Source organism: Odocoileus virginianus, chromosome 16 (genome assembly GCF_023699985.2).
Source record: "Odocoileus virginianus isolate 20LAN1187 ecotype Illinois chromosome 16, Ovbor_1.2, whole genome shotgun sequence".
Taxonomy (NCBI): domain Eukaryota; kingdom Metazoa; phylum Chordata; class Mammalia; order Artiodactyla; family Cervidae; genus Odocoileus; species Odocoileus virginianus.
In genome coordinates, this window is record NC_069689.1 from 29,685,981 (window position 1) to 29,708,408 (window position 22,428).

General features: G+C 34.3%; 1 protein-coding gene across 7 annotated transcripts in view; it reads left to right on the forward strand.

Moving 5' to 3' along the window:
• RALGAPA1 (Ral GTPase activating protein catalytic subunit alpha 1) overlaps positions 1 to 22,428 on the forward strand; it is a 195,892-nt gene that overhangs the window by 115,213 nt on the left and 58,251 nt on the right. For all 7 annotated transcript variants that reach the window (XM_020870530.2, XM_070478028.1, XM_020870532.2 and 4 more), the window contains 5 exons: positions 4,969 to 5,037; positions 8,812 to 8,946; positions 9,338 to 9,521; positions 15,657 to 16,521; positions 19,181 to 19,252. In XM_020870530.2, the coding sequence (XP_020726189.2) occupies positions 4,969 to 5,037; positions 8,812 to 8,946; positions 9,338 to 9,521; positions 15,657 to 16,521; positions 19,181 to 19,252 (1,325 nt within the window). The remainder of the gene's footprint in view (positions 1 to 4,968; positions 5,038 to 8,811; positions 8,947 to 9,337; positions 9,522 to 15,656; positions 16,522 to 19,180; positions 19,253 to 22,428) is intronic.

The window sequence follows — 22,428 nt, forward strand, 5'->3', positions numbered from 1 at the left end:
AATAAAAAAAATAAAATAAAATTTAAAAAAAAAGATTGGTTATTCTGCTGAAAGTTAAGGTATTCTTTAAGCAGATTTTTTTTTCTCATTTGAAAGCCTCCAAATGCTCTCTTATATTTTCTTTCTCAGTTTATGTATTTTAATACTTACCTAAATAATTCTTAGGTGTGTAGAGTTTTTGCAGATTGCCTCACTATAAATTAGGGTGGCCAATGGCTACAGATAAATAGTTATACTTCACCTCTAATTGAATGAAGAAATGAAATGCTAAAATAATAGAGGAATTCCCTAATGGCTGCCTACTTGCATAGTTAGGAATAGAATCCCAGTTCTATTACCAGTATTAAGTATTAATCTGATATACTAGATTCATTCTGCTAGTGAGTAAAACCTTTTACAGTGTAAATTACTTTAGAGCAATTTTTTTGCTTGAAGCACTCATTTATAAAAATATAATAGCATGCAATAAAAATACAATAAGTTTACCTCAATACATTTTTAACATATACATTAAAAAATTGAATAAAACTAAGAAATTTTCAGGGTAAATGATAAAACTATATTAATATTTTGCTTTCTTTAATAAGGTCTTCTATTTCATACTTTATCAATTTTGTTCATACTATGTTAAGTGTACAATATATGTTAATTTAAAAAGTCACATTATAAAATTTTTTTTAAGAGTCATATATTTGCAAGTATGTATACCACAATATCCAGGAAGACAAGAGTAAATTATTTTTCCCTCACTTCCTTGGGGAATAATTGATAAATATATTTAAAATGTATAAAGCAATGATTTGATATTGTAGAAGGGTTATCAAAATCAAGATAATTAACATATTGATTATTACACATTGTAATTTTTTTTATGGTGAGAATGGTTCAGGTCTACTCTTAGCAACTTTAAGATAATATTGTATGATTAACTGTATTTACTGTGCTGTACGTTAAATCCTTAGAATTTATTATTCTTATAACTGAAAATTTGTGCCCTTTGACCTCTATCTCCCCAGTTCACTGGACCTCAGCCCCTGGCAACCACTATACTATTCTATTTCTATAAAATCAGCTTTTTTTAGATTCCACATGTAAGTGATACCATACAATATTACCTTTCTCTGGCTTATTTCATTTAGCATAATACCCTTCAGGTTTTTTCATGTTCTCACAACTGACAGGATTTTCTTCTTTCCTATGATTTAATAATATTCAATAGTCTATGTGTGTACACCACAATTTCTATATCCATTTATCTGTCAAAAGACATGTGGGCTGTTCCATATCTTGGCTATTTTGAATAATACTGCAGTGAACATGAGTGTGCATATATCCCTTTGAGATACTGATTTTATTTCCTTCATATGTATACCCAGAAGTAGTGTATATGGTAGTTACATTTTTAATTTTATGAGGAACCTCCATACTGTTTTCCATAATGACTGTACCAGTTTACATTCTAAGAGTGTATAAGGGTTCCCTTTTCTCCACATTCTCACCAACATCAGTTCTCTCTTGTCTTTTTAAAAATAGCCATCCTAACAAATGTGAGGTGATACTTCATTGTGATTTTGATTTGCATTTTCCTGATGATTACTGATGTTGAGTACTTTACCGTGTTCTTATTGGCCATTTGTGTGTCTTTGGCAGAACGTCTACTCAGAATCTTTGCCCTTTTATAAATTCAGATAATATGTTTGGCTGTTGGGTGTAGAAGTTGCTTGTATATTTTAGATATTAACCCCTTACAGATATACGGTTTGCAAATATTTTTTCCATTTGTAAGTTGTCTTTTCACTTTATTGATGGTTTCTTTCTCTGTGCAGAAGCTTTTAGTTTATATAGTCCTACTTGTTTATTTTTTCTGTTGCTTGTGCTTTAAGTATGATTTCCAAAACATTACTACCAAGACCCATGTCACAGAGCCTTTTTCCTATGTTTTCTTCTAGGAGTTTTAAGGTTTCAAGCCTTTGTATTGAGACTTTGATCCATTTCAAGCTAATTTTTATGAGTGGTATAAATTAGGGGTCCAGTTTCATGCTTTTGCACATGGATACCCAGTTTTTTTCAACACCACGTGTGTGTGTTCTCAGCATCCTTGTCAAAAATAGACTGTATATGGGGGTTTATGTCTAGACTTCATTCCAATGCACTGGTCTGTGTGCCTGTTTCTATGTCAGCCCCGTACCGTCAGTGCCATGTTTTGATTGTTGTTGTTAAGTCGTGTCCGACTCTTTGCGACCCCATGGACTGCAGTATGCCAGGCTTCCCTGTCCTTCACTATCTCCCAGAGTTTACTCAGACTCATGTCGTTTGAGTCAGGTGATACCATCCAACCATCTCATCTTTTGTTGCCCCTTTTCCTCCTGCCTGCAATCTTTCCCAGCATCAGGGTCTTTTCCAGTGAGTCGGCCCTTCCCATCAGGCGGCCTAAGTATTGGAGCTTCAGCTTCAGCATCAGTCCTTCCAGTGAGTATTCAGGGTTGATTTCCTTTGGTACTGACTGGTTTAATCTCCTTGCAGTCCAACGGACTCTCAAGAATCTTTGCCAGCACCATAATTCAAAAGCATAGGTTCTTCGGGTCTCAGTCTTCTTTATGGTCCAGCTCTTACATCCGTACATGACTACTGGGAAAACCATAACTTTGACTCTATGGACTTTTGTCGGCAAAGTGAAGTCTGTGCTTTATAATATGCTGCTTGGGTTTGTCATAGCTTTCCTTCCAAAGAGCAAGCATCTTTTAATTTCATGGCTGCAGTCACTGTCCACAGTGGTTTTGGAGCCCAAGAAAATTAAGTCTTTCTCTGCTTCTACTTTTTCCCCTTCTGTTTGCTGTGAAGTGATGGGACCAGATGCCATGATCTTAGGTTTTTGAATGTTGAGCTTCAAGCCAATTTTTTCACTCTCCTCTTTCACCTTCGTCAAGACACTCATTAGTTCCTCTTCACTTTTTGCCATTAGAGTAGTATCATATGCATATCTGAGGTTGTTGATACTTCTCCTGTCAATCTTGATTCCAGCTTGTGATTCATCCAGCCTGACATCTCACATGATGTATTCTGCATATAATTTAAATAAGCAGGATGACAGTATACAGCCTTGCTGTACTCCTTTCCCAATTTTGAACCTGTCAATTGTTCCATGTCCATGTTCCATATTTTGATTGCTCTAGCTTTATAATAAAACTTGAAATCAGGGAGTGTGATACCTCCAGCTTTGTTCTTTTTTCTCAAGATTGCTTTGGCTCTTTGGTTTTGTGTGTGGTGGGGGTGAGGAATTCCATTCAAATTTTATGCTATTTTAAGATAGTTTTCTCTAATTCGAGAAAAATGCCGCTGGAATTTTTATAGGTATTACACTGAATCTGTAGATCACTGTGGGTAGTGTGAACAATTAAACTGTTAATTCTTCCAATCTATAGCATGGGCTATCTTTCCATTCATTTGTCGTCTTCAGTTTCATTCAATAGTGTTTTCTAATTTTCAGTATATAGATCTTTCACCTCCTTGGTTAAATTTATTCTTAAGTATTTTATTGACTTCAATGCTGTTATAAATTAATTTCTCTTTGTGATAGTTTATTGTTGGTGTATAGAAATGCAGCTGAATTTTATATGTTGATTTTTGCATCCTGCAGCTTTACTGAATTCACTTATGAGTTCTAATCTAACAGGGAGTTTTTTTGGTGGAATGTTTAGGATTTACTGGGTATAGGATCATGTCATCTACAAATAAAAATAATTTTATTTCTCCCTTTCAGATTTGGATGCTTTTTATTTCTTTCTCTTGCGTAATTGGTGTGGTAGGACTTCCAATACTGTGTGGAATAGAAATGACAGTTATGAGCATCCTTGTCTTGTTCCCAACTTTAGAGGAAAGGACATTAACTTTTTACTTTCAAGTATGTTGTTAGCTTTGGACTTGTCCTGTATGGAGTTTATTATGTTAAGATACCTTCCTTCTAAAAAAAATATAAATAAAAATAAGATACCTTCTTCTTAACTTGTTGAGCAAAGCAGAGGTCTTGAGTCATAAATTACCAATGGTTTTTAATATGTCATTTTGCTTGTCTGTATCTTCTGATTTTTCTGTCAGAACATATATTCAGTTCAGTTCAGTTCAGTCGCGTTCGACTCTTTGCGACCCAATGAATCACAGCACGCCAGGCCTCGCTGTCCATCACCAACTCCCGGAGTTTACTCAAACCCGTGTCCATCAAGTTGGTGATGACATCCAACCATCTCATCCTCTGTTGTCCCCTTCTCCTCCTGCCCCCAATCCCTCCCAGCATCAGGGTTTTTTCCAATGAGTCAACTCTTCACATGAGGTGGCCAAAGTACTGGAGTTGCAGCTTTAACATCAGTCCTTCAATGAACACCCAGGACTGATTTCCTTTAGGATGGACTGGTTGGATCTCCTTGCAGTCCAAGGGACTCTCAAGAGTCTTCTCCAACACCACAGTTCAGAAGCATCAATTTTTCGGTGTTCAGCTTTCTTTATAGTCTAACTCTCACATTCATACATGACCACTGGAAAAACCATAGCCTTGACCAGATGGACCTTTGCTGGCAAAGTAATGTCTCTGCTTTTTAATATGCTGTCTAGGTTGGTCATCACTTTCCTTCCAAGGAGTAAGCATCTTTTAATTTTATGGCTGCAGTCACCATCTGCAATGATTTTGGAGAACATATATTACTTGTATATTTATACATATTGATTCAAGAATTGAATCTATAAGAAAGCCATTTATAGTTAAGAGAGCGTATATAACTTTGGTTCTGTACATTAGGTTGTTTGATAGTTAAGTATACTTGAAAAACTGACCTATTAAAAATTACTTTGAAATAACAATATATTTTGGCTTAAATTTTCAACAGTATATTTTCTATCACTTTATTAGCATTAGTGTTTGTTTTAAGATACAGCATTAGTTTGACGTATTTTGAGCTTTTTTTTAATTTCTTGCAGATTCTAATAGCCACTATTACCCATCTTTTGCCAAGTACGGAAGCATCATCTTATGAAATGGACAAGAGGGTAATTTAAATTTGTTTTTATATTTAACAATGTGATTATCTAGCAAAATATTTATATTTTTAAACCGTGAAGGTATATATATTTATGTAGGACACAGTTAATCTTAAAGTTAATTATAATATGAGATAAAGCTTTTCATTATGTAAGTATAGCTAAATTATATTTTTAGTTCATATTTCAAATTAATCATGGTCATTTTGTAAAGTCTTTAAATTTTAGGGTTGTAAGGAACTTGGGAGGGTTCTGTCCATTTTATTTTTTTTTTACTTGTTATGATCTTATTTATCCTTGAAAGTTATTAATTGTGAGGAACTCATTCTTAAGGAAGCCATGCATTTTTATATAACTATCACTGATAGAAAGTAAAGAAATTTCATTAAGGAGAGTTCATATAATGTATAAAGGTATGATGCTTTGGAGAAGACATACCCTTTGGCCATCAGAAAGTTCTACAAGATTGTATTTATCTCAGTACATTTATGATGAGATTCCTTAATTATTTCAGATATTGTACTTATCAGTCTAAAGTTTCTATTTGATATCTCTTTATAGTTTTCATATCTTTCCTGAAATTCTGCATTACTTCATCAGTTATCTCCATTTTCTCTTATAGATTTTTAATATATGTATTGTAATTAAAGTTCTAGCTGCTAAATTCAATATCTGGATTATTGATGAGTCTGTTTCCATTGAACTTTTTTCCTAAAGACTGTAGGTTCCACTTTGCTGTTGGTGCATATGTCTGTAAATTTTTTGCACATAGCTTGTTATAGAGACTAGATATGTGCTGCCTAAATGATAGCTACTTATCCTGTGTGACTTTACATAAAATTAAATTGAACATCTACATGAAAATTTTAATTCCTTGTTTGTACCAGCCACATTTCAAGTGCTCAGTAGCCACATGGGCAAATATATACCATTTCCATCATTGCACAAAGTTCTATCAGACAGTGCTGCTCTAGATCCTGTTAATTTTCTCTGAAAATTATTCCTTCCCATTTTCACATCCCAGTCTTGAATTCTCTTCAAATCTCAGTGTTATGATTTCTTAATCATATTGTGTTGAAATCTCATGTATTCTGCCCATTGTTTATAGAACTCTGTAGTTATAGTTATGTTTCTGGACCTAGTCTCAGTTATTTTCTTGTGCAGGCTTGTTGTTTAGTTGATAAATCATGTCCGACTTTCTTTGACCACATACTGCAGCACGCCAGGCTACTTTGTCTTTCACTGTCTGCCAGAGTTTGCACAAATTCATGTCCCTTGAGTCAGTGATGCTTTTTAATATTTTTTGGTCTTTCCTGTTATCTTCCATATCACTAACTTCATGAGTTTACCTAAGAATTTTCTATTCTTCCTCTTCGTACTTAGTTTAAAACTCATTTGATCGTATTATCTCCCATCCAAGTACTAACCAGGCCTGACCCTGCTTGGCTTCCGAGATCAGACAAGATCAGGCGTGTTCAGGGTGGTATGGCGGTAGACTGATCGTATTATCTAATGATTGATAAGTACATTCTTCCTCATCTTTAAAAGACCCTGTTACTCCATTTTTAGGCAGGAGTCCTTCATTTTAGTGTCTTAAACTATGGTCAAGAATTCCAAATCCAATTTGTGAACTATATCTGGGTCACTAATTAGCCACCTCCTTCTTTATCATTTTGTCTTCCAAAGGCCTAACTATTCATATGAAAAAGCTCCACTACCAGGTTTTTGTTCCCCACCTACTTTATTCACTAAACATTTATTGATCACAAAATATGTCTGTGGTATTCTGCTTGGAGCTAGTTAGACATAAATAAGATGGTCCCTGCTCTCATGGATTTTGAAGATTAGAGAGGCAAGTGAAGCAATCCAGTATAGTAAGTGCTTACTGTAAAAAGTAGAAAAATGTGTATGATACAAGGTAGAGGAGGAAGTAAGTAACTATCAAGGCAGGAAGACTTGTTTTAAGGGAACAATTGCTTAAAGATGAATGGGGTCTTCTACATGAATGGAAACAAGTACAGTCAGAGAGTTATTCCAAGTGGAGGGAACAGCATGAGTAAAATCATGTGTACAGTGTCATGCTGTGTTATGGGAAGACAGTTGTTGTTGTTCAGTCAATTATGTCCAACTCTTTGTGACCCTGTGGACTGCAGCACGCCAGGCTTCCCTGTCCTTCACTATCTCCCAGAGTTGACTCAACCCCATGTTCATTGATTCGGGGATGCCATCCAACCATCTCGTCCTCTGTCGGCCATCTCATCCTCTGTCGTCCCCTTCTCCTCCTGCCTTCAATCTTCCCCAGCATCAGGGTCTTTTCTAATGAGTCAGCTCTTCACATCAAGTAGCCAAAGTGTTGGAGCTTCAACTTCAGCATCAGTCCTTCCAATGAAATTTCAGGATCAGTTTTCTTTAGGATTGACTGATTTGATCTTCTTTCAGTCCAAGGGACTCTTAAGATTCTTCAACACCACAGTTCAAAAGCATCAGTTCTTCGATGCTCAGCCTTCTTCATGATCCAACTCTCACATCTATACATGACTACTGGAAAAACCATAGCTTTAACTATATGGACATTTGTTGGCAAAGTAATGTCTCTGCTTTTTAATATGCTTTCTAGGTTTGTTACAACTTTTCTTCCAAGAAGCAAGCATCTTTTACTGTTATGGGAAGACAGTAGGCAATTATTTCCATATTATAGGACTTGAAATGCATGATTCAAGGTTGGGAAATTAGGTATTAGATATAGAAAGGGGTCAGAATTCTACATGAAGAACCTTGGACTTTTGAGAATGTTGTTTTTTTGAAAGTGACTTTTTGGAAAGGTTTTAAGATGCAACAAAATGCCAGATGTGTGAGAGATCACTTAAGAACGTATAAAAGTCAAAAGGAATAATATAATAATTGTTAATTATAATAATCTCCATGAGAATTTATAATGTTCTGAAATAAAGCTAAAGGAATAAAGGTAAATATTGACAAAGTGGCATTCATCACTAGCATCGGGAATAAAGAAAAAAGCAGGATATTTGAAGAAAGATGCATTTCAGTTTTTAGTGTGTTGCACATAAGAAGTGATGCCCAGGTAGAGACCACCATCTATATAACTAATGTAGTAAATTTGAGGCTGGAAACAAAATTATTGGCATTGTCATTATATGAGTTGTATTAAACTGGGAATATATGTGATCACTTAAGGAGAAGCTAGAGAATAAGATAGGTTAGCAAAGTATAACACCTTGAAGAGTAAGAGTTAAAGAACAAGCAGAGAGGGAGTCACCAGGATAGTGACCTAGAGGGCTCCTGAGTTTTCCTCCTCTCTTGGGCCTGTGGAAGATATAGTTACACATGGAGCAGTTCTCTCTGAGAGAAATCCAGAAACTAATCAAGTGACCTCTACACATCAAGTGACTGAGAAAATACCACATCAAAAATAGGTAGGAAAGGCTGTAGCACTCTTGTCATAAACCCCACTCCTAGCATAATTCCATACAGTCAGGAGGAAACTCCCAACTCACGCCCTGTCAGAGGAGAGAAGGGTTTAGACCATACATCTCGCACTCCACCATTTACGCCTGCCACCCAAGGGACAGACGCCAAATCACCTGGCTTGTACCTAGTTCCTCTTCCTCTTTTACACTCGCTCTTCACGAAAGCTTACAGTGGGAGAATGGGTGAAAGTTCATTAGATTTGCTATGTATATTTTATACTTACAGATAATTTGAAGTTTGAATGTTCTGTTTTCTGGTTGTACTGAAGATGTGGGATTTTGTTTGTTGTTGCAGTTGGTGGTATCCTTACTTCTGTGCCTTCTGGACTGGATCATGGCCTTACCTCTTAAGACACTGCTCCAACCAGTCCATGCTACAGGAGCAGAAAATGATAAAATAGAAAAATCTGTCCTTAATTGTATTTATAAGGTAACCTTTGCTTTATTATTTATTTGGTAACCAAGGATTTTTGAAACCTAAAGAATTAACATTTCTTGGTATTACATTTTCATTGTTTTAGAGCTAGGAATTTTCTAAGAACATAGATTTATCTTACAGTACCTATGGATAATTAAAAAGTACTTCTTACAAGACTTTGTTTCATTGCAAAATTTTGAAAAGTGAAATCTTTGTTGAATGTGTAAGAATCATTAGTTAAATATTGCTCATTCTTTTTAAGATAAATTTTACCTTGATTGAAGAGCTGTGTTTAAATATTTAAAATTTTTGTCAAGTTCTTATATTAGCAGGTGTTTTCTCCTTTTACTTTTGTTTTCACTGAAAAGGAAAATTTGGTATGTTTTTTCCCCTGTATTTGCAGGTATTACATGGGTGTGTTTATGGAGCTCAGTGTTTTAGCAATCCAAGGTATTTTCCAATAAGTCTTTCTGATTTGGCATCTGTAGATTATGATCCTTTTATGCATTTGGAAAGCCTAAAAGAGCCTGAACCTTTGCACTCTCCTGATTCGGAACGATCTTCTAAACTCCAGCCAGTAACAGAAGGTAAAATGAATTCTCTTCAGGACAGTATTGTTGCTTGGGTTCTGCCAGAGTATGATTTGAGGCCTAGGTAGAAATACTGAAAGGTAGTATATCTTAATTTATAATTGTTTACCTTGCCATGTATATTATAACTAAGTTCATTTTTAGTTTAAGGAATAACTTCAGATACACAATTACTAAGATGATATGTGATGACATTCCCTTTATAGGTATTCTGATACGGATTAAGTTCTTTAACCATATTGTGATTAAGTTCTGATTAAGTTCTTTATTTTGGTTAAGTTCTTTAACCATATAGTTTCTGTTTCTGATTAAGTTCTTTAACCATATGTTTTTTATTCAGTGAGTTTACTATCTGAGATAAGGAACTATGTAGACAAGTAACCTTATGATATGATTACATATAAAAATAAAAGTACATCCAAGATGCAGGGGTATATTATGATGCAGGGAACTCAAACCCAGTGTTCTGAGACAACCTAGAGGGGTGGGAGATGGGAGGGTAGTTCATCAGGGAGGGGACATATGTATACCTATGGCTGATTCATGTTGATGTATGGCAGAAACCAACACAATATTGTAAAGCAATTATCCTTCAATTAAAAATAAAAAAAGATGCAGGGGTAGCCCAGAGAAATCCCGCAATTATTGAAGGGTTTTAAGGAGGTGGTATACATGGTAAAATTAGTATTAAGAACTCTTTGAGAGTGGTATTTTAGGAGTCAGCAGACTGTGACCCACACCTGCCACCTAAATAGAGTTTTATTGAGACACATCCATGCTGTTCATTTATGTATCATTATGGCTGCTTTCGTGTAGTAATAGCAGTGTTGAGTAGTTTGGACAGAGAGAGCATGGCCCATAAAAACAAAGATAATTACTCTCTGTCCTTTGCAGAAAAGGGGATTTGCTTGATCCTCTAATATGTTAGATTGATTTTTAGGGAAGTTAATGCAGGATCAGAGACCAATCATGATGCTGTTGCAGTAGGAGAAACAAGAGTTGCTAAAGGGTTAAATTGGTTATGTCTTCCCCAAACTAGACCAAGAGTATGAGAAAGTTTAGAGAATTAGGAAGGGAAATGAGAGCAGTATTAGAAATGGTTTAACTTGGAGCCACCTATTGGATATTCATGTGACTTAGTGGGACAGTTCATGGTACATGCAGATCTACATCTTAGCAGAGAAGTCTTCGTTAGGAATATGTATTTATACAGATGTGTGTGTTCTGAGAAGAAAAGGTTGAAAAGGAAGGAAAACCAGGAGAGAGTAGTTTCTCAGAAGCAGAAGAAAAAGATTTTTGAAAGACTGGCCACAGGTATTAAATGATAGAGATATTAAGTACAAAAAGACTGACAAATACATCTACTTTGGTTTTAGCACAGAAGTAGGACAGAAGTGGATGACTGTGGGTTTAAAGAGCAAGCAGGACGTAAGGAAGAAGAGCCATTTGTCAAAAGTGCTCTTTAAAAAAAGCTCAACTTTTTTTAATTTTAAAAAAGTCAAGAAAAATGATAAAAACAGATAAGATTATTCAGGATTAAAGGAGTTTTAAAGACAAAAAGAGTTAAACTCAATTATAAACTGAGAAAGAAAGTTGTAAGGGGTTCATTAACAGAGTGAGGTTCCTGAGAGCTAGAAAGTTTAGGTATTAATATTAGCTCTTCTTCTGAAATCAGGAAGATGAAAAAAATTGAAATAAATTAAGAGGACTGACAGAAGTTATTGAGGACCCAACAGAAAGTAGAAACCACAATGTTTTGGTTGCATCTCTCAACATTCAGTAAATTGGATCTGGCAGATAGACAAGGGAACGATAGCTTTCAGAATATTGGTATAGGTTTAGTTATAGAATCAAGAGTTGGTAAGGATTGAACTGATGTTAGGAAATAGCTAATAAGCTGGAAGAAAGTAGAGGAGATCCTGTGAATCAGAAAGTAGATGTGGTCGGTGATAAGAAGTTTGAACAATGATTCTCAGCCTTGGCTACATATTACAATACTGATATTCTGGTCCCATCCATAGAGGTTTTGATATATTGGTCTGGGATTGCTGGAACTTTTAAAATGTTGCAGGTGATTAATATCCAGCCAAGGTTGAGAACCATTGACCTTATCAGTATGTTAGGACGGTGGTTTATTGAATGAGCAGCAGACACTCTTCAGATAAATTTCATAAGGAAGTCTACTTTGTAAAACTTCTTAAAGTAGAGCTACAGTGAAGATTCTGCTGACTTCTCTCCCATTCATATCTAAGAGCCCTCTCCAAGGGCTCTACAGAACAGAATTGGAAAGTCACTGGACTAGGAGGTTGTGGTCAGAGTATAAACTATTAAGGAAGAGTTTGACTTTTAAAGGTAGAATAGTTATAAATGATTAAAACACCCAGAATGTGGCCATGGTAATGGATTGATGCCGTAAAATGCAAGTGAAGGTATGAAGTTATGTATCAAGGAAATACAGGTCTTGGGTTTTGAGTAAACCACAAATACCTAATAGTTTGTCTAGAACACGTATGTGCTAGGAGTGTTTCTAGTTTCTAAGAAACTAGAAATTGATATAGGTGACTTATTTCTTTAGATTTGGCATAGTATAATACAGTGTTTATTTTACTTAAAAACAAAGTTAAATGAAAATATTCTTTTTGCATTTCTAAAGGTGTAAAATGATAAAACTTGTTTCAGGACTATATAGTATATTTCTTAAACAGTGAAATAAATAGTTTACTTAATATTTACTTACTAAAAGGGAAGTTTTAATGTATTTCAAGTAAAATTTACTGTGCCATTAACAGTCACTGTAAAAGAAAGGTGTAAAGATTTTAAACAGATGAGCTTTATATTGATACCAAATACTCCATGGGGTACTATTCTCTAAATGTATTAAAGTTGTTCCCTTTGGACTTTCTTAAAGGTATTAAGGACCAGATAAATGCAGAACCTTTTAGGAACAGCTGTGAGCTAACAGCAGGTGATTCTGTGGTCTGTAGTGACTACATGCTGAGGGTTTGTTTTTTTTTTTTTTTTTAATGTGGCATAAATGGCTAATCATTGTGCCCTTGTCTAAGGCATGCAATATCATCTTCAAGTACTTTTTTGGCCAAAGATTTCTAAGCAGTGTCCGTAATAAGCTCAGTATTGGACTGAACAAGTCTGATTTGAAAACTATTGGCAGGAGTAGCTGTAATTATTAAATTTACTAAAGAATAAAGCAAGGTAGTGAAGTTGGCTTTTTGTCAAATGGCAGTAGTCTTATTAGCAAAAAGTCATCATTTGCAGGGTCACAGTGAAAGGAGGCTCCAAAGGATTCATTCTGTCTTAATTATAGTTTCACCTATACATATTATGCAAAGCTAATATTTAAAGCATTTGCCAAAATTAACTTCCTCTGCATGTTCTGTTATAGTGCAGTGAATTGCAGCAGCTTTTTATGTCTTGCTGCTTTTGTGTGCCATAATAATCTGTAATTATGGGTTTGCTGCAAATGCTGTAGGGTTTGTTTAATCTGACGATCTGAAAAGACAACCTTGAATAGATTTATTTAAATGAATGATAGTTACCCAATGCATTAGAAGCATTGATATCTTCATTTTGCATTTTCTCACAAGGCTAGTTATTTTAGAATTTCATTTTTAATTTCTAAATTAGAGAATTTCATGTTTTTTATATCTAAGTATATATGTAGAAAATATGTATGTTCAGTAGCTTATGATTCAAAATAAATCTAAGTAAACCTAACTGCCAAATTAACAAGTTGAAAGGTGGTTTTTTTTTAATCCTTTTATATTTACAGATATCCTGAATTTAGCGAAGCAGTTTAGGAAAGAAAATGCTTTTACCTACTTCTGAAATCTAAGTTCATTTGTTAAATGTTCTTGGTGTTAGTAATTATGACATTTGTGAACAAGCTCACTAAACTGCGTTCTGACTGTCTCTTTCCTTGAGGGGAGCATGTATGGGACGGACAGGACCTAGACTTGGGTCCTATTTTAGGGAAGGAGCTGGCTCATTCTTACAGTTTAGTTATAGGCAAGTTTGCAAAAGGAACTCATAAAACCTTTGTGACTTACAGTGCTCTCAAAATTGATTTGTAGTGTTTCAGTTATATCAGGCTTTGTATATGAGTTTTCAATTCATCTTTACCAAAAACCCCATGTTATCCTTAGAGAAAAATGGAGTTTAAGAAGTTTTATGTGACTTGTCCATGATCACAGAAGAAGCCAAAGTTAGAAATTCTTCTCTTTTCTACAGTCTATTTAATTACACTCTTTTGCTTCTTGAGAAATGTTCTGCAAAGATTCACTGCCTAAATGAGTCACCTGTTTGTCACTCAAAAGGAAGAAGGGAAAAAAGTTTTCCTTCATCAAAAACTTAATTTAATCATATTTTTCTATTACTATTTAAAACATGGCTTAGTTTATTTATTTTTTCAATGCTTAGTTTAAATGAGTTTTTCCAGTTGATCTTCACCATTTATTAATTTATGCTAAGTACTACTTTTTTGTCTCTGTATGCAGAAAAAAACTTTTTTGAATGCATTGTTTCCTTATGTCAAAGTAATTTGCCAAAAGAAAAGAACAGTTTAACAAAAGAGAAAAATATGGATATTTGAGTTGTGATAAAGATGAAAATAACACTGCCGCAATGTGATATCATCTGTGGCAAATCCCTGAACTTGTGAACACATTTGTCTTCTTGTGCAAAATGAGAAGTATTGGCTAGTTTATCTGTAAGGCCTCTTACATTTGGAACACTCATTATATTTTAAGTTACAATTAGAGAAGCAAAAGACAGACACTAGATTCAGATTACCCGTTTCTCATCATTTAGTGACATATCTTTTTGCTTTACCGTAATAGGTCTTGAAAATGTAGTATTGAATTAAGATTAGTCACTTAGTTTGTTATCTAGTGTTAAAATAGCTCATTTTCAGAGCTAGCCCTAACTATAATCAAAGAACAGCTTGATAAAACTGGAACTTTTTAAGGTAAATTGAAGAATGTTTATATATACATATATATAATAAAACTTGATTGATTATGGAAGAAGATTAAAATTTTGACACAGTAACATTTCCAAATCAATAAAAGTCCAAAGAAAATTGTTCTTTTTTATATTCAAAATAATGAAGAAGATGTTATTGGTATTAATGGCATAGCTGCTGACTTCTTGCTTACTCTTTGCCTGTACCCAGGGGTGTCCGTTCTGAATCTTCCAGGCTATAGCCTGGAATATATGACACTATTTGTCTCTCTTGCCTCTTTTAAAGTAACCATACCAACAGTGTACAACTTGGTTCCCTTATGAACTTTTAAAACTTGAGTTTACTCTCTTTCTTTTTCCCTTTACTCTCCTTCTGTGTTATTTGTCTTCCTTTCTCCCTCCCCTCCATTTTCCTCTTCCTTCAAGTCCTGACGTTAGGCTCCTTGCCTCTTCAGGCCTCTTACTGCTGTATTCTTTGAGTTTTCTATTTTTAACATTTCCTATGGGTTGTTTTTTTTTTTAAGTTATTCATATAGATGTACTCCTTATCTGTTTACTGCCTTAGAAAAATAAGCAAGCCATAAATATTTTTCCTTTAAAATTTCCTTGGCATATGCAGGCTACACTGACTCACTGTTTAAATTGATCCTGACTCCTGAAGTTTAGTTGAAAGATCACTTTTTTCTGACTCTTTTACATCATCCATATAAGCCATAGTTAAATGACATTTAAGGCATGTTACAAACTATGTCTTTGCATCTCCTGATAAGATAAGAAACTTTATCAGTTGGATTTTGTTGATTTTTTAATCTGGGAGCAAAGCTATTTCACATGTTAAAACACTTTTGAACCTTCTTTGAAGGTATGATGTACATTTAAGGGCCTCAATTTAAATCATTAATATGAATCCATAAGCAAAAATTTTTAAAATGGCTTTCTTATAAAAATTAACAAAACTTTATCTGAGTAGTTTTCTTCTTCTTTGCCATCATTCTTGTAGTTCATATGCTACATTGAAAATATTTCCTCAAATATTTGCTGTAATATTTGAATGTGATTTTGATGTGATGGAATCCCTGTTTGCTGTTTCATTATTATATGACTCTCTAGGAAGCAGCAGTATTCTCACTCACTCATATTTTTCTTTATTCCTAGTGAAAACTCAAATGCAGCAAGGATTAATCTCCATAGCTGCCCGCACTGTTATTACACATCTGGTGAATCACTTGGGCCATTATCCAATGAGTGGTGGTCCTGCTATGTTAACAAGTCAGGTGTGTGAGAATCACGACAATCATTACAGTGAAAGCACTGAACTTTCCCCTGAACTCTTCGAGAGTCCAAATATTCAGTTCTTTGTGTTAAACAATACAACCTTAGTGTCCTGTATCCAGATCAGAGCTGAAGAGAGTATACCTGGAGGAGGTTTATCTGCTGGTCTTGCATCAGCCAATTCAAATGTCAGAATTATAGTACGTGATCTTTCTGGAAAATATTCATGGGATTCTGCCATCCTGTATGGACCACCTCTTGTAAGTGGTCTGTCAGAACCTACATCTCTCGTACTTTCATTGTCTCACCAAGAGAAGCCAGAAGAGCCTTCTGCATCTCATGAATGCTTAGAAGATATAACAGTTAAAGATGGGATTTCCCTCCAGTTTAAAAGAAGTTTTAGAGAAACTGTACCAACTTGGGACACGATAAGAGATGAAGAAGATGTTCTTGATGAGCTTTTGCAGTATTTAGGTGTAACCAGTCCTGAATGCTTACAGAGAACTGGAGTCTCACTTAATATCCCTGCTCCACAGCCTGTGTGCATTTCTGAAAAACAGGAGAATGACGTTATTAATGCTATCCTTAAGCAGCATACAGAGGAAAAAGAATTTGTTGAGAAACACTTTAATGACTTAAACATGAAAGCTGCAGAACAAGATGAACCAACACCTCAGAAACCTCAATCAGCATTTTATTATTGCAGATTGCTTCTTAGTATATTGGGAATGAATTCCTGGGACAAAAGGTAAGCATAAAGGACAGGTTTTTCCTTTTTTAAAAAGAAATACTAGTCTTATTCATCTTACGATCAGCATTTTAGTCTCCATTCTTTCCATCACTAAATTTTACCTACCAATTAGTTCTTTGACCAGTAGGCAGATTTTCTTTCTTTTTTTAGTCCACTGAGTCATAATCAGGTTTCAGAGGAATAAGAAGATAATTGAATGTAATGAATTAACTCTTAACATTTTCATAATGACTAGTATAACTGTCTGACTTAGAACACATACCTCAAATAATTAAGAAAAATCTTCTTTCCAACCTTCATGTAAGCTAATAGGAAAAACTGTTTTTTCTTACAACACTTCTGACACCAAATGTGTGAGTTTCTCACACCAGGCAGTTTCAACAATACCTGGAGTTGCCACAGACAAGTTAAGAGCTTAGACTGATGAGATTGCCATCTACTTCAGACACCAGTTGCAAGTCTGGGTAAATCAGGGGTCCCCACAACCCCCTTCTTGGATTTGATAATTAATTATAATGACTCTTAAGACATTTACTTAGGTTTATCAGTTTGTTATAAAGGACAATTAAAGGATATAGATGAGCAGCCAGATGAAGAGGTAAGTGGAGTAAAGTCTGGAAGGATTCCAAGTGTGGAAATTCTGTCCCTGTGGAGTTGGGGTGTGCCACCCTCCCAGCACAGTGAATGTGTTCAACCAGGAAAGCTCTCTGGATCCCGTTGTTGAGGAATTTTTATGGAGGTCCTACCGTGTATGCATAATTGATTATTAACTCAATTCTCTAGTTCTTCTCTCTCCTCAGAGGCAGGGTTGAAAGTTTCAAGCTTGCTCTTTCTGGTGGCTTACTCTTCTGGTGATGAGGCCCCATCCTGAAGTTAACGAGACCACCACCGAGCGTTACCTTATTAGAACAAAAGTAAAAGGAAACTCCAGAGGTTTTAGGAAGTCTGTGTAAGACTTTACTGTCACCTCCTATACTCAGGAAATTACAAGAGTTTTAGGAGCTCTGTTTAAGGAATTGGGGACACAGGCCCAGTGTATATTTCTTACTGTGTCATATAAGCCTAATTTTTTTATTTTTTAGACAAACAGTGATATGATACTTTCTTGTTTGTATCAAAGAAATTAACTCAGGATTTAACATCAAATCACAAAAAGAATTTAGATTTAATTTTTTTAATGTTATTTAATGTTGTTTTCTTTCATGCATATTGCAAAACCTCATTAAAAACAGAGTTTTGTAGGAAGTTAAGTAGGAGTTAAATGAAAAGGCATGAGACTTAAATCAGAAGATCCAGGTTAGAGAAACTTAAACTTTGAGCCTCGGGCCACAGTCTGCAGATTGAGGAAATAACTCCTACCTCACATGATGGTGAGAATTAAATTAGACAATGTAAATAAAATAGTAAAACTGTACACTGTAGAAGTATAAGTTGTAACTGTAAACTATACAAGTATAAGCATTATTAGCATACATTTATTTTTTTAATTTCTGTAATACTAAAAGCTTATAGGGAAGTGAAAGAAGAAATGTTTTTATATATATAATGTATTTTCAGTTTATAGTAGGGCAGCTCAGATATAACTATGAATAAATCTTAAAGTAAGTCAAATGCATGTGAAGCATTAAATTGGAATTCTACTTGCTTACCTAGTGTTTATAATCTTACTTAGTTTAAATACTTCCATTTATTAAAAGAGTATATCCTCTGCCTTATGGGAAAGCCAGGTTATATCAGGATCACAATTTGGTATGTCCAGTACAGGTAATTGCTACTAATTTAAATTTATTCTACTCTCTTTTCGGAGAAGGCAATGGCACCCCACTCCAGTACTCTTGCCTGGAAAATCCCACGGACGGAGGAGCCTGGTGGGCTGCAGGCCATGGGGTCGCTAAGGGTCAGACACGACTGAGTGACTTTCCTTTTAAGCATTAGAGAAGGAAATGGCAACCCACTGCAGTGTTCTTGCCTGGAGAATCCCAGGGATGGGGGAGCCTGGTGGGCTTCTGTCTTTGGGGTTGCACAGAGTCGGACACGACTGAAGCGACTTAGCAGGAGCAGCAGCTACTCTCTTTTGCTGTTCAATGGCCCATATATTGTTTCTTGAGAAAAATTAGAGAAGGGAAGCTCTGTTTTACTTTCATGAATGTAATTTATATATATTCAGCACCTGTATAATGTATTTGGTAAAATTTACACACTGCTTTGTAGTGTAAAAAATGCATATAATGTAAAACAAGAAAGAAACAAATTCCATCTGGATGACGCATCCCTATCTGGTAAAGAGTTAGATTTTGTGAAATGTTTCCCATGAGGGACAACTTTCTCACACATTTTTATGAAACTTGAGAAGGAACCTACAAAGTACTTTTATCCATTTTTCTGAATATGAGTTTGGGAAACTCACAGCATCTTCAAAGAGACATTTACATGGTCAAGAGAATAATGATGCACAAGCAGAATTGTATGAAGGACTCAGTAGAAATAATGACATATATTCTTTACATTTTTTGTAGGGTCTGTTCTCCTTTGTGTTAGAAGTATGAAAAAGCAAGGACAGTGTAACAATTGCATGAGTAGAGTGGAAAGTGTTTCCAGGACTGTCATGTCATTCACTGCAAAGATGATGAACATGTTTATGAATCTCTCTATTTAGGAGGAGCTTTCATCTCCTGAAGAAAAATGAAAAACTACTTAGAGAACTTAGGAACTTGGACTCAAGACAGTGGTAAGTCATTGAGAAATTTTCAAGTCTATATCTAGCACATCATCTGTTTCTATTCATGATGTGAATAATAATGTATTGTGTGTTGTTGAATTATAAATTTCTGAACACAAACTTTTTTCATTTACGCATATCTTAGAAATAATAAGCATTTTTTAAAAATGTACAGCTACATTTAAATGTTTGGTATCTTTGGATTATTTATATCTTTTTATATACCTCAGAGTCATCTTCTGAGTTGAATAAATCTGATTGAACCTATAAAATGTCCTTTAGTTTCCCCATACTTAGATATTCCCTTTTGATGAGTATAAGAGGCCAAAGTGAAATGCCTGGTGTAAATAAGCTAGTAGCTACGAAAATATTAGTGAAATGAAGAAGATGGAGATGGTTTGTCATATTGCTATAAACCTGATTTCTTTTTAAAACCTTGGATATATACCCATTTTAATGTGGTTTTTGGTGTGAAAACCTTGTTATATCATTATTTTAATAATCTCCAGATTCCTGGTGTATCTGGATGCAATTTCCTGGGAAACTCATACTAGAAACTACAAAATATTACTTAACTGAAATTCCCATATGGTCAACTTACATATGCGTACTACTTTTCTTTTTAGGTTCATAAAAATAAAATTTACGAATAGGAGTTTTGGGCAGTATAGCTAGAAAGACATTAGTAAAGCAATACTTCAGATGTTACCATTATTAAGAATGCTTTATATTTCTGAAATTTGAAATCCACAACCTCTTTAACATTCACATTTCTTAACTGTCTCAACATCTTGCTTGAGTGGTGTTATATACTTTCGTGTCTACAGTTTTTGCTTTTCATGTTCTCCCAGTCAGTTTGCCCACCCACCACTGATTCCACTTGCCTGCCTGTCAAGCAAATTCACATATTGTTAACCATTTTTAAAACGCCTTCTCTTACAGCATCGAAACTGTTGTTTATAGATATATATTTCTGTAACCAGTTCTTTAATCAGAATCATTCTTAACATCTGCTTTCTCTACTCCTAGGCAGCAGTACATTACTAGAGAAAATTATCAGAACAATATGATACAGGGAGTTACTGTAGATTCATGCATCTTTACTTCGACAATGCTATCTCTGTTGTTTGGCAAATTTTTTATCCCTTGATCACTTTTATAATACTTTACTTCTTAAAGTAATTATTATAAACCACTTCTTTGTTCCTCAAGCTATCCGTATAGTCAGAAGTCATCTCTATATTCTGACCATTGAGAAACTAGTTTGTAACAAGCCATTCACCCTGCTGTCACTATTCTGTAGGAATGCAAAGTGAAGAAGATGATTCAGACCATTCCCACATCAAACACACATACCTTACATCTTCGTTTTTTAAATTTCTCTGTACTGAACCATCTTCTCTTGCTCGTTTTCTTGGTCAGAAAAGCACTTTTTTTTCTTTCTATGCTTCTTCTTCCTACTTTCTTAGTCTGCTCTAGGATCTTTAGAAAGTTATTTCTTCTTTATCTTGTATTTCTACTTCTCTTGCTGTAAGTTTGTTACATGTTTAAAACAAAACTTTCCTCAGTTTTTATCCTTTCAAGCTATAGTTCATCCCTTTCATGTTTTTACTGCCAAATTTATAGAAAAATGTAGTTTTTATTCACTTCCAGTCATTCTTGTTTTTCCTTGTTTTTAGCTTTCCTCAGAATAATTTTTTAAAATAATGTATGATTTCTTTGGCTATTACAGAAAATAGAAGAATAACACCATTATTATTCTTAAGACTATTGTTAACATTTCTTTATGTATTTTAGTCTTTCTTTTTGATAGACATATATATCATTTTTGTTTTACAAAGTTGTAATCATAGTAATATGTAGGAAGTTATGTCTTTAAAAAAAACTGTATTGTGAGTGTTTTCTTCTGCTGTTTTGATATTCTTCAAAAAAAATATTTTTATAGCACCGAGTTCTACGAATTTTTGACATGAGTTTTTATTTCTTGCCCTATGGTAGATTCCTAGAAATAGAATTCTTAGGTCAAAGCATAAGAACTTATTTCAGGCCATATGTATTATAAACTTGCTTTCCAGTAAGTACTGATTTCTAATCCCACCAACATTGTGTAACTGCAGCCTGTTCAGCACAAGATATTAATCACATTTTCTTAATTTTTATGATTTGAGGGGCAGATCATGGTGTCTTATTAGCCTATAGTTTTTAAATACTAGTGAAGTTAATATTTTTCATATATTTGTAAAAAAATTTTAATCCGTTTCCAAATTCTCTCTTACTGTCCTTTTCCTCTTTAGGAATTTTTATTAATTGTAAGAGCTCTCTTACATGTGTGTATGTCTTAAGGATTAATTTTTGTGTTTATTGTGGGAGTTCTTCTAGTTTAGTAGTCAACATCTTCAGGTTGCTTAACATAGAGGTTTTTCATTTTTATGTAGTAATTATTATCTCTCAATCTTCTTTTTAATTTCTGTAATTGTGCTTAGAGAGTTCTGTCTTCAAATCAATTAGTTACATTTCTTTCTAGACTTCTAAGTATTTATATTAATATTTTATCCCATCTGGAATGTATTTTGATTTATGGAATGAGAAATGGAACCACATTGAAAGTTGGAAAATAGTCTATTTCTATAATTTGTTTTAGAATTTGTTAAAGATCATATCTTTCCCATTGACTTGATATTGTCTTTGTCAAATATTAAGATGTTTCAGGGCTATCTGTTTATTGCTATTAATTTGTCAATTTTCTGGAGATGTTACTGTTTATTACAGCTTTATAATTTAGTATCTGATAGGATCAGTCTTCTTCCTCATCTCATCCACACACATTCTTCTTTTTGTAGATGTTCTTACCTGTTTTTTCTTCCAGAGTTTTGTTAGAATTACGATGTTGTTTTCCAGGGGGAAAACATCCCATTGATATTTTGATTGGATTTGCAATAAAACTTTCCTGTGGAAAGAGTAAACACCCTTATTATTATCATTCTTCCCATTCATAATCATAGAGTGTTTTTTATTTGTTCCGAGGCCCGGACATTACTTTTAGGGGTATATTTTACTTTTGTGTTGCTATTCTGAGTAGAATCTTTCCCCTCACTGTATTTTGTATCCAGATACCTTAACGAATTCTCTTATTGATTTTTTTTTTTTTGCCATTACCAAATCAAAAATCTATTTATTTTAATTAA